The sequence below is a fragment of the Sminthopsis crassicaudata genome, chromosome 6, assembly GCF_048593235.1.
Source record: "Sminthopsis crassicaudata isolate SCR6 chromosome 6, ASM4859323v1, whole genome shotgun sequence".
NCBI lineage: Eukaryota > Metazoa > Chordata > Mammalia > Dasyuromorphia > Dasyuridae > Sminthopsis > Sminthopsis crassicaudata.
In genome coordinates, this window is record NC_133622.1 from 256,954,873 (window position 1) to 256,970,439 (window position 15,567).

Sequence of the window (15,567 nt, forward strand, 5' to 3'; positions counted from 1 at the left end):
GGGAGGGCCCGGGAGGGGCGGCCAGCTGCCACCGCCGGGGAAGGAAGGTCGGGGAGGAAAGAGGAAAAACAATGGGAAGCGGGGGGAGGCGGGCGCGCACGCGGAGGTAGCCCCGGGCCACCTTGGGCGGAGCGCCGCCTTCCCAGCGGGGTGCCCATGCGCCCCGGGACACCTTTGCGGGGGAGCCCGCAGCGGGCACTGCACAAGTGCGACTGACTGCCGCCGGCCGCCCCGCCTCTAGCAGCTCTCCGCAGCGCGCCCACCGTGGGGAGGGAAGCTCTTAACCCGTCCCCCTCAGGGGGCTCTAGCAGCTCTTAACCCGTCCCCCTCAGGGGGCTCTGGCTGCTCTTAACCCGTCCCCCTCAGGGGGCTCTAGCAGCTCTTAACCTAACCCCCTTAGGGGGCTCTGGATGCTCTTAACCCGTCCCCCTCAGGGGGCTCCGGCTGCTCTTAACCCGTCCCCCTCAGGGGGCTCTAGCAGCTCTTAACCTAACCCCCTCAGGGGGCTCTGGCTGCTCTTAACCCGACCCCCTTAGGGGGCTCTGGATGCTCTTAACCCGTCCCCCTCAGGGGGCTCTGGCTGCTCTTAACCCGACCCCCTTAGGGGGCTCTGGATGCTCGTAACCCGACCCCCTCAGGGGGCTCTAGCAGCTCTTAACCTAACCCCCTCAGGGGGCTCTGGATGCTCTTAACCTAACCCCCTTAGGGGGCTCTGGATGCTCTTAACCCGACCCCCTCAGGGGGCTCTGGATGCTCTTAACCCGACCCCCTCAGGGGGCTCTGGATGCTCTTAACCTGACCCCCTCAGGGGGCTCTGGAGGCTCTTAACCTAACCCCCTTAGGGGGCTCTGGATGCTCTTAACCTAACCCCCTTAGGGGGCTCTGGATGCTCTTAACCCGACCCCCTCAGGGGGCTCTAGCAGCTCTTAACCTCACCCCCTCAGGGGGCTCTGGATGCTCTTAACCCGACCCCCTTAGGGGGCTCTGGATGCTCTTAACCTAACCCCCTTAGGGGGCTCTGGATGCTCTTAACCTAACCCCCTCAGGGGGCTCTGGAGGCTCTTAACCTAACCCCCTTAGGGGGCTCTGGATGCTCTTAACCTAACCCCCTTAGGGGGCTCTGGATGCTCTTAACCCGACCCCCTCAGGGGGCTCTGGATGCTCTTAACCCGACCCCCTCAGGGGGCTCTGGATGCTCTTAACCCGACCCCCTCAGGGGGCTCTGGAGGCTCTTAACCTAACCCCCTCAGGGGGCTCTGGAGGCTCTTAACCTAACCCCCTTAGGGGGCTCTGGAGGCTCTTAACCTAACCCCCTCAGGGGGCTCTGGAGGCTCTTAACCTAACCCCCTCAGGGGGCTCTGGAGGCTCTTAACCTAACCCCCTCAGGGGGCTCTGGATGCTCTTAACCTAACCCCCTTAGGGGGCTCTGGATGCTCTTAACCTAACCCCCTCAGGGGGCTCTGGAGGCTCTTAACCTAACCCCCTTAGGGGGCTCTGGATGCTCTTAACCTAACCCCCTTAGGGGGCTCTGGATGCTCTTAACCTAACCCCCTTAGGGGGCTCTGGATGCTCTTAACCTAACCCCCTTAGGGGGCTCTGGATGCTCTTAACCTAACCCCCTTAGGGGGCTCTGGATGCTCTTAACCTAACCCCCTCAGGGGGCTCTGGAGGCTCTTAACCTAACCCCCTTAGGGGGCTCTGGATGCTCTTAACCTAACCCCCTTAGGGGGCTCTGGATGCTCTTAACCCGACCCCCTCAGGGGGCTCTGGATGCTCTTAACCTAACCCCCTTAGGGGGCTCTGGATGCTCTTAACCTAACCCCCTTAGGGGGCTCTGGATGCTCTTAACCCGACCCCCTCAGGGGGCTCTGGATGCTCTTAACCTAACCCCCTCAGGGGACTCTGGATGCTCTTAACCCGACCCCCTCAGGGGGCTCTGGATGCTCTTAACCTGACCCCCTCAGGGGGCTCTAGCAGCTCTTAACCTCACCCCCTCAGGGGGCTCTGGATGCTCTTAACCCGACCCCCTCAGGGGGCTCTAGCAGCTCTTAACCCGACCCCCTCAGGGGGCTCTAGCAGCTCTGTGGCTCACCCCAGCCCACCATGGGGAGGGAAACTTTTTTTTTTTTTTAACCTATTTTTTTTAATTTTAATTTTTACAAAAATTTTATGCATAGGTAGTTTTCCAGCATTGCCAATTGCAAAACCTTTTGTTCCAATTTTTCCCCTCCCCCCCCAGATGGCAGGCTGACCAATACATGTTAAATATGTTAAAGTATAAATTAAATACAATATATGTACACGTGTCCAAACAGTTGTTTTGCTGCACAAAAAGAATCGGCCTTTGACGTAGTGCACAATTAGCCTGTGAAGGAAATCCGAAATGCAGGCGGACAAAATGAGAGGGACTGGAAAGTCTCTGTAGTGGGTCAGAGTCATCTCCCAGAGTTCTGCTGCTGGCTGTTGCTGGTTCAGTTCGTTACTGCTCTATTGGAACTGATTTGGTTCATGGGGGAAGGAAGCTCTTAACCTGTCCACCCTCAGAGGGGCTCTAGAAGTTCTGTAGCCCCCCAGGGGCTCTAGCACCTCTGTAGCTCCCCCTCCAGGGGCTCTAGAAACTCCTAACCTGCCCCCCTCCTCCAGAGGGGCTCTAGAAGCTTTTAATCTGTTCCCGCCCCGCCCTGCAGAAGGGCTTTAGAAACTCTGAACCTATATGCTTGCTGCAGAGGGGCTCTAGAACCTCTGTAGCTCCCCCCCGAGGCTCTAGAACCTTTGTAAACACCGCTCCCCATCTCCTATTGGCTCTGAAGCTGTCCAATACGTGTATACATATTTATTCAATAATCTTGCAGCACAAGAAAAATCAGATCAAAAATGAAAAAAAAATGAAGGAAATGCAAGGGAACAACAGGAGTGAGAATGTTATATTGTGGTCCACCCTCAGTTCCCACAGTGCTTCCTCTGGGTGTAGGTGGCTCTCTTCATCACAAGATCATTGAAACTGGTAGGAATCGAGTCCTTGGCGGAGAGCCACACCCACGAGGAGTGATCCTCACAATCCTGCTGTGTACGGTGATCTCTGGGCTCTGTTCGCTTGGAGGGAATGTGGGAGCGCAGAACAATAATATTCCACAGCGTTCATATACCTGAACTTATTCAGCCATTCCCCAGCTCATGGGCCGCCACTGGTGCCAGTTTCTTGCTGCTACATTTTTGCCCGTGGGTCCCTTTCCCTTCCTTAAGATCTCTTGGGGATAGAAGCCCAGTGGAGACGCCGCTAGATGAAATTGCTCCCAGAGTGCTGGTGTCCGTTCACAACTCCACCAACAATGTATCAGTGTCGCAGTTTCCCCACAGCTCCTTCAACATTCATCATTACCATTTTCTGCCATCTCAGTTAACCTGACGGTGTGTCGTGGTATCTGAGGGGTCTTCATTTGGATTTCTATGATCAATAGTGACGTAGAGCACCTTTTCATATGACTAGAAATGGTTTCAACTTCATCTGAAATTTGTCCACATCATTTGACCATTTATTAATTGAAGAATGGCTTATTAAATTCTTATAAATTAGTCAATTCTCTCTATATTTTAGAAATGAGGCTTTTATCGGAACCTTTGACTGTAAAAATGTTTTCCCAGTTGGTTACTTGCCTTCTAATCTCGTGTTAGTTTTTGTACAAAAGCCTTTGAATTTGATGTAATCAAAATTTTCTATTTTGTGATCAAGATCTCTAGTTCTCCTTTGGTCACAAATTCCTCCTCCACGGGGCTGAGAGGGAAACTATGCCATGTTCTAATTTGCTTTTCCTCTCACTTTGTCTAGATCATGAACCCATTTCCACCTTATCTTGGTACAGGGTGTGAGGTCAGGGCCTACTTTCCAATTTTCCCAGCAGTTTTTGCCAGGTAGTGAGTTATTCCCCCAAGCCCCCTGCTCCCCCGTTCCTATCGGTGATCTTGAGCTCTGCTGACCTTCCCTGACCACCTCTGTGGTCATCCCACTCCTCCCTCTGCGGGGGGGGGGGGGGAGGGAGGGGGGAGCTGCCCGAAGGGGCACAAAAAGCCTCTGCCCTCAAGGGGGCCACAGTGGGGCAGAGACGGCTTCCATGGTCACCCTCCCCAACCTCCTCAGGTTTCCTGGGGCTGCCCCTCTCCCCACCATCTCAGCCAGGGCCCCGGGCCCCCTTAAACACAACGCGACCGCTTGCCAAGCTCTCCCGTGGCTCGAGCGCCTTTAGCCCTTCTCCCCTCCTCCGAGCCGACCTCTGCGGTGACCAAGGCTGAGCCGTCCCTTCCATCCTGCCCCCCTCAGCTGACCTCCTGGAGGTCACTACACTCCCCTCTCCTTTCCCACTCTCCCAACTCCCCTGGTCTGGCTTCTGCCCCTATTCCACTGAAACCCCTTCCCCAAGGTTTCCACTCCCCTTCTTCCTCAGTCTCTCCCCTCTGCTCCCCAGCCATAGAGCCCCCGCCCTCCTCCCCCAGACCACTTCCCTGGGGGATCTCACCAGCCATCTCCGGGGGGAGCCTCAAATCTTCCTTTCTTGTTCCAGCTCCCTGCTGACCTTCCAGCTGTCCCAGACTGTCCCCCCCCCAATCCTTCCTGACGTCCCCATTACTGTAGGGAGCGCCCCTCCCTCCCCCCATCCAAGCAACTCCTCATTCCTTGTAGGAGACCCTGCCTCATGCCTTTGATGGCCAATGCCCCCCAGGATCACGGGGTTGTCCGCCCTCCGGGTGCTCCTCCAGACCTGCAGTGCTCCTCCTCGTGGCTCCTCCAGCCTCCGCCCCGGCTGCCTGTGGTTGAGCCTGGGAGCTCCTGGGCTCAGGCTGGCTCCTCCTGCTGGTCCGTTGCCCCGGGGGGGCCGAGCCTGGCACTGTGACTGGAGCTTTCCTGTCCCTCCCCGGTTCTCACCCGGGGACAGAGGCAGAGAGAGGAGCAGGCAGGGCTGGTACCAGGGCGCTGAGGACCCTGGAGAGCGAGTCTCCGGCCACTTTAACGGCCTTCACCAATATGGAAGGCGGAGGCTTTGTCCTCCCAGGCCAGAGGTGGGTGCAAGGTCCGGCTGGGTCTCCTGGACCTGGACCCTGACCTTGACCCTCCAGGGACTTCTGCCTGCTCAGCAGACCCGAGAGCCAGGGGCCCCCTTGGTGAGGGCAGGTTCTAGAGCTCCTCCACTCACTTCCTGAGGACAAAGGGAAGTCCGCACTAATCAGGTCCCAAAGTTTTGTTTCTGTGGGGCGGGGAGGGGGCCGTGTCTGGCCCAGCCTCCGAGCCCGGCAGCCCGTGACCTCAGGGAGACCCTTTGGGGACCGACTGCCCGAGGGGCCGGGGCTTGGGGTCAGGAGCCTCCAAAATGCAAGAAGGTGCACGCCGAGCCCCCCCGGACCCCTCACAGACCGGCCCTGGACAAGAACAGGGGTGAAGTGGGTCATCCTGCAGGGCTGTCCATGAGGAGTCACAACAGCCCTAGCGCTCCCTCCCCCTAACCTGGCTCAGGTTTCCCCCCCACCCCTGCCCTGGAACCAGACATTCCTGGTGTTGCCCCCAGGTGGGTTCTGGACAAGCGGGCCGGGGCAGAGACTTTATTTGGAGACAAAATATGAAGTCCCCTCAGACGTGAGGGGCCGGAGGTGAAGGGGAGGGGGTCCTGCCCGTGCTCCTCTCCCAGACTCTGCCGCTGGCCACACGGGCCCTCGCCTGGCCCCGGCCCCGGGAGCCCCAGCCATGCGGCCTCTCCCCACCAGGGACCGGCAGATGCCTACTGGATGCCAGGCGCTCCACAGATCTCGGATCCTCACCCCACCCCGCACAGGGGCAGTCCTGATCCCATTTTGCAGAGGACAAAGCTGAGGCAGGCCGCAGCCGGGGGACTCATCCAGGAGTGTCTCAGGTTGGATCTGGGCTTGGAGCTCCCTGATTCCAGGCCGGACACCACGAGTTGCCTCACGGTTGGTGTCTGGGGGACACCAAGTAGTCCATTGATCCCCAATGTTCCAAGAAGCAGGCCCCCAAGGGTGAGATCGCAGCCCCCGAGGGTGAGAATGCGGCCCCCGAGAGTGAGATCCCGGCCCCTGGTGGGCCTCCGCTTCCTCATGGGTAGAACCGGAGCTGGGGGGGCGGCGGAGGCTAGCTGACAAAGGCCGCGATGGTCACCGCCTGCAGGAGGCCTTCCAGGCCGTAGAGGGCCAGCAGGGCCCCGTTGAGGAGGACGTCGATCCGCAGCACGAAGGTAGCCCACAGCAGGAAGTACAGAGACAGGAAGGTGTTGGCCACGGTCAGCAGGAGGCTGCCGCCCAGCAGGGTCTCCTCCTCTGTCAAGTTACCCTTTGCGCCTGTGGGGGCAGCCGGGCTCCATAAGCACTGCCCATCCTCGGGGTGCCCCCGGCCCTGCTGCCCCGCCCTGCCATGGCCCACATGTGGCTGGGGGCTTCTGGAACACCTCTCCCCGACTCAAGGACGCAATGGGCCTGGTTCTGCCAAAGGTCCCACAAAAAACCCAAAGACGGCTCCCAGTGGGGTGATGGATCAACATCGGAAAGTCCTGTTTCTCACCAGCACCCCAACTGGCCCAGTGAATGAGGGACCCCTCCCCTAGCAGGGCAGGGGGTCCTGGCAGCTTATGGCACTACATGCCCCAGCTTCCCTCTCCCATTGCCCCCAGAGTAGAGCCTCCACCCCAGCAGGGCTTCCATGGCCTCCAGCTAACTAGAAGCTTCTCCCTCCTGCTCTCCCTGCCAGGCCTGGGCAGCCAGCGCATGGGAAAGATGGGGAGCAGGAAGAGGAAGGGCCGGCTCCTTGTGTGCATCAGGGACTGAGGAGCACCCAAAAGCTGGGGAGGAGACCGTTGAGGAGCCCGGAAGGACTCGCCTTTCTGGTTAGGCCTTTGAACAAACTAATTGACATTTAACAACCGTGCAGGGGGAAGCCCGGAGCCCCCTCCCCCAAAGCCCGACCCGGAGCCCACTCACCCAAGTAGAGCCGCAGGGCCTCCAGGACGCCCATGGTGCACAGGAGGATCACGTCCACGGCCCAGTAACCGGGCGGGTAAGCGAAGAGGTGCACTGCAACGACATGGGCAGACAGGTCGGCGGCAGGCGGCTCACCATGTTGCCCACATGTCCCCGGATCTCAGACAATTTTTGTTTGTTTCTATGAAGGATGAATCCCTGGTTCTTCTTGTTCTCTCAGCATCGGTTTGTGTGAATCTCTCCGGGTTTTTCTATAATCAGGCCATACAGCTCTATAATGTACAATCAGAACAATCATGCCCCTCGCCCTTCATTGGCCACAGCTGGTTCGGCCATTCCCCCTTGATGGGCTTCCACTCCTTTCCAATTGGTTGGGCTGCCACAAACCCTTGTGCCCCTGTGGGTCCCTTTCCCTCCTTTATGATTCCTGGGGACACAGACCCAGTAATGGCACTGAAGGTCAAAGGGCATGCATAGTGTGATGGCCCTTGGGGCAGAGTTCCAAATGTTTCCCTAAACGGCTGGATCTTTTCACAACTCCACCAACAATGTATCGGTGTCTGTTTTCCCACTTCCCCTTCAACTTCGACCCCGATCTTTTTCTGTCACTTTAGCCCATATGAGAGTTGTCTTAATTTGCATTTCTCTACAACAGTGAGTAGATCATTTTTCCATATGACATAGATGGCTTTTTGTCATCTGAATACTGTCTGTCCATAAGCTTTGACCATTTATCAATTGGGAAAACCACTTACTTTTGTAAAAGATCACTAGCAGGGAGACCAAGAAATAGAAAGGATAATAGATTCCACTTAAGCGAAACTGCATCTGCAGCGGCACGGAGGAGAGCTGGGCAGTGGTTAAGGAGCCTGATCAGGTTGAACAGATGCCGTCTCCCCCAGCTGGGGGCTAATCCCACCCTCAGAGGGGCCTCCACCTGCTGTGCTCAGCTTCTGAGAGGACCCGAGTGGGGCCTGAGCTGGACGGCCCTATTCATTCTTCCTCCCCCCATCCCGGAGGAGGACCACCAAGCTGCCAGGGAGGGACACAAGGGTCAGCCAAGCACTCTGGCCGCAAATGCTGCTGCTGGGCACGTGGCCCCTGCCTCCTCCCTGTCCGTGCTCTCTCCCCCAGCCTGCTCAGGCACACTAGCCCGGCTGCCTCTCTCGCAGTAGCCTGTGACGGAAAAAACCCATTCACTGCCATTAATTTTTCAGAAAGCAGATGAGATGATGTAAATAAAATGTCTTTTTATTTATCCTTTCCCAGTAGCTAAAACCCCCAAGAACCCAGCTGAGCTTGCTAGAACTCGTCACTTCTGACCAGAGGGTAACCGTTCTCCCAATTTACAGATGAAGAGTGAGGTACAGTGGCCAGGGCCCGGCCCTCAGGCTGCTAAGTCTAAGGCTAACCACAGAGATAAGAGCCTTTCCTCTGCACCGACAGATGGCCGAGAAGCACATCTGATGGGACTCTGCTGATACACCCCTCCCCTGATCTAAGGGCTCCGAGCTCCTGGGCAGATAAGGAAGCCAGATGGACAATCCAAGCCCTCAGCTTAGAAGTGCCCTGAGTTCTCGGAGATCCTGGGTGCCACAGGGGCCACGCCTGGCCAGTCAGAGCTGGAAAAGGGGGCGAGCAGGAAGGATACAAGGATGGACGATCTTCCTGTAAGAAAAACACAGTCCAGTTAATCCAGAAGAGCACACTCCACCAGCCGCTCCCCCGAGGGCCCCAAATGCTTTCCCAGGCCAGAGTCTGGGGATTAGCTCACTTACAAAACCAGGAGCCCCACTACGGGGTCCCCTCATCTTCTACTCAATCCTTAAGCAAAGATAAAGGAAGGCTGAACCCAAAACTATGCCAATGGGATGCACGGGAACGTTCCCCTCAGCGGCAGCAAGCCCGAGTGCCCGCGAAGGGGGCCCATGAGTATGGGTACACCTAAGCCAAGAGGGAGTGTGCTCGTCAGGGCTGTGGTCCCGCCCCTGTTTAGTTTGGTTTCCTTTGAGAAAATACAAGGGGAAAGCCAGGGATAGGAAAGAGACGGGCTCATTCCTTGGAGCTCTGAACTCCAAGGCAAGACGACCTTTTCACACATGAGAAAATGAAGACCGAGCAGTGGGTCAACATCGTGCAGCAGACACGAGCTGGGAGCCCAGACAAGGCCTCACTTTGACGCTACCACAGATCATCAGACCTCACCCAGATTCAAGGACTCTGCACAAGGACTTGGTCCAAATGATGAAATAGCCTTTTTGATCCCCTTCCAATTCAGCACAAAATTTGATGTTTGCATTTCCATGAAAAGATTATTAATCCATAGACACTCTATGTCCTCAGTGCTCTGCATACATTAGGTACCTCATAAATACTTTCTTATCCACGCATTAGTTCATCACTTGTAGTGGTTGTCACATTTTGAGCAGTCAGTGCGAGTCAATAAGTACCTACTATGTGCCAGGCACTGTGCTAAGACAACAAAAAACTTCCCTCTAGTAGTTCACCATCTAATGGAGCAGAAAACAAGCAAAATTACATATAAGCTCTTGACAGGAAACAAAAAAATAGGGAAGCTACCAAAATAAGCAGGGCTAAAGAAAGCTTCCTGCAGGAGGTGGGGCTTTAGCCAGGGAGGTCAGCAGACAAAGAGGAAAAAAGGGAAGAGCCAGAGAGAAGGCTCAGAGCTGAGAGATGGAGGATCTTCTTGGTGGGACAGCCAGGTCAGTACAATAGGGAACCTGCTAGACGTAATTACGTAGGAGCATGGCATAGTAGGGAGTAACTTTACAGTTCCCCTTTAGAGGAAACACTTTGGTAGCTCACTGGAGAAGAGTCTGAAGGGGAAAGACTTGAGGCAGAGAGACCTCTCAATGGCAATTGCAACAGGCTACGCATTAGGTGATGAGGGCCTGTGGTAGCAGGATCAGAGGCGAGAACAGAGGAAAGAGGTGGCAGAGGTGAAATAGACCAGAGATGGTATAGAAGTGAAATGGACCAGAGGTGCTGCACAGGTGAAATAGACCAGAGGTGCGATGGACAAGAGATGGTATAGAAGTGAAATGGACCAGAGGTGCTGCACAGGTGAAATGGACCAGAGATGCTGCACAGGTGAAATGGACCAGAGATGCTGCAGAGGTGAAATGGACCAGAGATGCTGCAGAGGTGAAATGGACCGGGGATGGTACAGAGGTGAAATCAACAGCCTTTGGTACCATGAGAGAGCGAGAAGCCTGCAGACAGGGAGAGTGGTGTTTGCTACAGCAACTGGGAAGGAGGAAGGATTGGGGGAAAGATGAAGAATTTTGTTTTGGACATGCTGAGTTTAAGACAACTACTGGATATTTGCAATGTTACACTTTGCAGTGTTTGAAAGGAAGTTAGAGATGAGAGACTGGAGGTCAGCAGAGAGGTTCAGGAGGATATGTCCAGTTTGGGAGCTAATGAGATCACCAGATAAATGAAGAGTAGAAGAGCTCTAGTACCTATTATGTGCTTAACTCGACAAATATTTACTCATTTGACCCTCACACAATGGTGGATTGTAGACCCTATTCCCATTTTATTAAACTGAGGCAAGCAAAGGTTAAGTGATTCGCCCAATTTCATTAGGCAAGTGATACCTTGCTAGTAAATACCCGAGGCTGGATTTGAAACCAAGAGTTTCGACTTCAGATTCCTGACACCGGGACCGATACTCTACATTGTGCCACCTCGGTGCCGCCAGGGTGGAAAAGCAGCGCGCGGAGCCCAGGACAGAGCCCTGGGGGACACCTGCGCTTTGAGTGACGCTGGGCAGGGGTAAAGGAGTCTCCAGTACGGGAAACAGAAGGAGCAGAGGACCCAGAGAGGAGGGGAGGGATGTCCGCAAGGCCCACAGACTGAGAACCCTGGCCTTGTGAAGAGGGTGAGCTCGGCTGGCCTGCAGGGGGCGGTGTCTTGGGGGCCCCTTCGGGGCGCTCAGGCTTCCTCCCCCGTTCTCTCCGTGCCATGTCCTTTGGCCAGTGTGCAGAGGAACCCCTTCCCGTTTAGACAGTAAGTTCCCAGGGGCACACAGTAGGTGCTTAATAAAGGTGGATCCCTTTCTCAGAATCAAGCTTCGAAATGTACAAAATAAGACCCCAGGGGTGGAGGAATCAGTTCCCGCGCCTGCCTGATGAGAGCAAAGGACAAAGGCCCAGGGCACCCAATTCTAACCCATTTTACAGATTAGGAAGCTGAGAGTCCAATGAGCGTGCGACTTGCCCAAGGTCACAGGGAGGGGCCAGACTGGGATTCGAACCCGGAGGTTCAGGCCTTGGAGCCGCAATTCTCTGGGACAGGGCGCCGGTCAAGTTTAACGTCAGCGGCGGCACCCTCCGGGACTTACTGCGCAGGCGCCAAAAGCCGCGGCTGCGCCCTCAGTCTCGGGAAACCGTAACATTCTGAGGGCACCTCGAGGCCGTCACTTACTGCGCAGGCGCCAAAACCATGGCTACACTCTCATTCCGAGAAGCCAGCACCTATTACCGAGGGTTCGCCAGAAGCCGCACTTACTGCGCAGGCGCCAAACTTGGCCGAGTGGGGTGGCGTTAGCTGGCCGGCTTCCTCGGCCGCCCGCGGCCCCCCAGACCAGGGATCTGGAACTAGTGCCCTGCCCCCTGCCTCCCCTCTCCGGCCTGGGCTCTACGCCCTCTGGCGCCCTCCGTCGCTGCCTCACCTCTCCGCCCGGCCGCCATCTTGACCCCCGCCCCTCCTCGGTCCGCCCCGATCCCGGCAGCCTGTGCGCCCTCCACCGGCGTCCTCGGAGGCGCGCTGGTTCCGCCCCCAGTGGCGGCGGGCGCGGCCCCGCGGCCCCGTAGCCAATGGGGCGCTTCGGCTGCCGTTCGGCCATCTTCGGGCGCGCGGCCGTCGTCCTCGGACGGGCTCGGCTGGCGTCGGCAACTCTCGGTTGGTCCCGGGCGCGGGCGCGCGGCCGGCTTCTCGGTGCGTCCCGGGACCGCGGCAGCGCGGCGGGGGCGGCCATCTTCGTGGCGCCCTGCCTGTCCGTGAGGAGGAGCCTCGGCGGCGGCGGGGGCGGCTTCGGGAGCGCTCGGGCCCGCTCGCCCGCTCGCTCCGGGCGCGCTTCGGGCCCGCTCGGGTCCGCTCGGGCGGCCTCGGCTCCGTCCGCCGCCTCCGGCCGCCCTTTCGGGCCGCTTCGGGCGAGCTCGGCCCAAGGAAGGGGGGCGGGGAGACGAGAGGGGGAGGGAAGAGGGCAGGGGGAGGGGCTCCGCCAGCTCGGCCGCCTGTCTGTCAAGCCTGCGCCCCGCCCCCGCCCCGCCCCCGCCTCTCCTGGCCACACCCCCAGGCCCAATTGGGCCTGGGTGGGACCCTTCTTGGCCTGGGTGACCCCGCCTGGGCTGACATCTCCCTGGCTGGGCTCCCCCTGTGATCCCAGGCTCGGACCACGGGGGTCCCATCGCCAGGCTCTTAGCCCCGTCCCAGCTGACCCCGTGGCCGGGTGGGAGGCCGGGCTCCTTGGGCCGGGCAGAGCCGGCCTGGGGCCCAGGCCCGTGGCAGAGCTGGCCCGGCCCCCGCCCGGCCCCCGGCGGTCCCATGGAGGACTCGGACTCGGCCGAGGCGGCGGCCGTGGCCGCGGCGGTGGCGGCCGCCAGGGGCGCCCCCAGCTCGGAGGATGAGGCGCCGGACTTGGACTCGGACTCGGACTCGGAGACGGACACGGACACGGACACGGACCCCGACCGGGAGGCCCGGCGGATGAGGGCTGTGGCCGTGGTAGAGGCGTCCGAGAGGCACATGGACGTGGGGGCCAGGGAGCAGGCGCTGCCCGAGCCCCCTGACCCCGAGGAGGAGGCCACCTTTGCAGGCAAGTGCTGGGCCCAGGCCGGACCCGGCTCCTCCCTGGCCCGGCCCCGGGTCCGTGGCCCCTCGGCTGCGGCTCCCACCGGGAGCTCGGGCCCGCACAGCGCCGGTCAGCCGGCGCCCTCGCGCCCCCGAGGAAGGTCCGGGCCTGACGCTGGACGGCGGACAGGGGCCCCCCGCAGGCGGCCCGGGCACGCCCCTCTGCTCCCGTCCCCTCAGGGTCAGACTTCTGTGGGCCCCGCGTCCGCACTGAGCCGTGGAGGCGGAATTGGGCCGCCGTGCTTGTCTCAGGCGGCTCCTGGCGCTTGTCGCCCTGGGGCCCTGCTCGGCCCCTTTCCGAGATGCCAAGGCGACTGGCACTGTTTTCCCCAAACCCCGCGCAGCGCCCGTCCCGCTCCAGAGACCGGGTGTGGTGTTCCCCAGGAGAAGCCGGGGGCGGCGCCTCCCACGGGGCCTTAGCCCGGGCAGGAGGGGCTGGAAGCAGCGCTGAGTAGAAAGGAAGAGTCAGATTTGTCACTCGGACCCTTCCTGACGCGGTTCCTGAACGAAGAGACAGGCGGTGTCGGAGACAAGCGCCGAGCTCCCGCCGGCGCCGTGGTTTTGGAGAAGCGTCCTGGCTCCGCGGGGCGTTTTGTCGGATTTCCCTCCGAGCCACAGGGAGGCCGGGAGCCGGCCTCGTCAGCCGCGCTGACCTCCCGAGAGGCCCGGGATTGCGGCCTGCCTTAGACTCCGCCGCTCTAGTCCGGGTCTTTTCTCAGGGACCGCGAGGGATTTGTAGCCGGGGCAGGGGTCTCGGAAGTCGTGGCTGCTGGGCGACCATGCCGTATCGGGTGACCTCCGGAGCCCTCAGATTCTCGGGGCCCATTCGCGAGCCTGGTCCCGAGCAGGTCCACGCGCGGACGCGCCACGGCCCAACGTCGACGGGGCTCCCCAGGGAGGGCTTTTTCACATCGCTTTCGTCACACAGAGCGCTCAGCGGCGTGTGTTCTCTGTTTCAGAAGTGACCACGGTCACCGTGGCCAACGTGGAATCTTCCGCAGACAACGTCTTCACCACCTCCGTGGCCAGCGCCGCGTCTCTCTCGGGGCACGTGCTGGTAAGCGACTTTCCTGAGATTGGCAAAAGCATCCACTGGACTCTGGGAGGCCACGTCGGCAGGGGCCAAATGGAGGGCGGAACTGCCGCTTGGCTTGATGTGAAGGAAGAGCTTCCCTTAGGAGCCTGCCCAGCCAGCCTCACCTTTGCCCTCAGGGAGCGTTGTCACTCTTAGGGGAAATCAGGAGCCTTCCCTGGCGGGCAGGAGTAGGCAGTCACCGTGAGGGGCCAGCGAGGGCTAGGACGCAAGTCCTGGCTTTGAGCCTAGTCCGAAGCAGCTGTTCCCCACTCCGCGGTCACGCGAGGCCGTTCGTGGCTGGGATGGCTTGTGGTAAATGCGATTTATGAACCGTTCTGTCCCTTCACCTCGAGCCCGACTGGGGCAGGCGCCATGAGGTGCCCAGTCAGCGCCGAGCCCTGGCTATATGTCTGTGGGTACGGGGGGCAGGGCTGGTCAGGCTTCAGGTGTAGCAGCACTCGTAGGCCTCTGCTTTCTGCTCCCCACCCCGTGCTTCTGCTCTCTGCAACACGGAATAGCACTGATCGCACAGCTGGGGCCCTGAGGTGGGGGGGAAGGTGGTCTTCTGTGGGCATGAAAATCATTCCCCTCTGATAACGGAGCTTGAGGCAGAGCTCTGAGCCAATGGCCCTTTCTCAAAAGCTCAAAAAGCTCCTGACGTGGAGCTCAGGCCACCATGCCTCCTCCTTCCAGGGTCCCGCTCTCATAGGGCTGGACGGGTCCAGTCAGTGCAGGATAGTTCCACCGCACAAGCAAACACGCCGTCAGCGGGGTCACAAGTCGGGCGAAGCGAGGGATATTGGCACAGGGAAATGTACGAGCGGTCAGTGGCCGACCAGAGTGGTCATAAGCCGGGTACCTGCTCCTCTTGGACAAGCTGTTGGTCAGAGGTACCCAAGCTATTCTGGAGAGTGTCGTGAGTGGTGGTGATCTCTGCCGCGCTGGGCTTGGTCAGCGCCACGAGGCGAAACCGGAGCGGAGAGTGTTTTACTAACTTCTCGTGGTGCCTGGGAATCTGCAGCTCTCCAGATTCTGGATGGATTAGTGCTGATTGGAGGGGTCGGAGCGAACCCCGCCTCCTACTTCTCCGAGGAGTCAGCAGCTGTGCTGGCCAAGGAGCCCGCCCTCCCCTTCCTCACTGTGTGCCTGCTGACCTGCTCTGGACACCTCTGATTTTCAGAGCTGGAGGAGTATAAGAGTAGGAATGCTTTGGACCAATGAGATCACAGGATCAGACCGAAAAACCATAGAGCTTTTCTGAGAAAAAAAGCAAAGAAAATTACATTTTTTATCGTTCAAGATTGTCTTCAAATCATGTAACACGTACGTGCGGCTGACTCGTGGCATTTCAGGGGTCTCCGGGGGCCTCTCTCTCTGTGGTCGCACACTGGGTGCCCCAATGGGCTAGACTCTGGTGCCCTGGCCAGGGGAGGGGACTCTGGGGGGCTGGGCCTAGCAGTCCTGAAAAGGAACAGATCCTAGTCCCTGACCTCTATTCACTCATTTTCTTTTTTTTTTTGAGAGGCCATTAGGGTAAATGACTTGCCCCGAGTCGCACGGCGGGGATCTTGCTACGTAAATTTGAATTCCGGTCCTCCGGACCGCATCACCTAGCCGTCCCTACGTCTTAGCGTAGA

General features: G+C 58.9%; 2 protein-coding genes across 5 annotated transcripts in view; one reads left to right on the plus strand and one right to left on the minus strand.

Moving 5' to 3' along the window:
• Positions 1–5,575: 5,575 nt before the first annotated feature.
• On the minus strand, positions 5,576–12,096 carry TMEM80 (transmembrane protein 80). 3 transcript variants are annotated; one of them, XM_074275512.1, is made up of 5 exons: positions 11,675–11,830; positions 8,627–8,643; positions 7,731–7,824; positions 6,976–7,068; positions 5,576–6,339 (listed from the first exon to the last, which is right to left on the minus strand). In XM_074275512.1, the coding sequence occupies exons 1-5, from the start codon at positions 11,691–11,693 to the stop codon at positions 6,134–6,136; spliced, it is 429 nt and encodes a 142-aa protein (XP_074131613.1). In that variant the 5' UTR covers positions 11,694–11,830; the 3' UTR covers positions 5,576–6,133. The 3 variants fall into 3 exon arrangements, with proteins under 3 accessions (XP_074131613.1, XP_074131615.1, XP_074131614.1); XM_074275514.1 differs by lacking the exon at positions 8,627–8,643 and having other exon boundaries at positions 7,731–7,844; positions 11,675–12,096; XM_074275513.1 differs by lacking the exon at positions 8,627–8,643 and having other exon boundaries at positions 11,667–11,830.
• Positions 12,097–12,149: 53 nt separating this feature from the next.
• DEAF1 (DEAF1 transcription factor) overlaps positions 12,150–15,567 on the plus strand; it is a 31,709-nt gene continuing 28,291 nt past the window's right edge. For both annotated transcript variants that reach the window (XM_074275510.1, XM_074275511.1), the window contains exons 1-2: positions 12,150–12,820; positions 13,815–13,912. In XM_074275510.1, the coding sequence (XP_074131611.1) occupies positions 12,550–12,820; positions 13,815–13,912 (369 nt within the window). In that variant the 5' untranslated portion in view covers positions 12,150–12,549. The remainder of the gene's footprint in view (positions 12,821–13,814; positions 13,913–15,567) is intronic.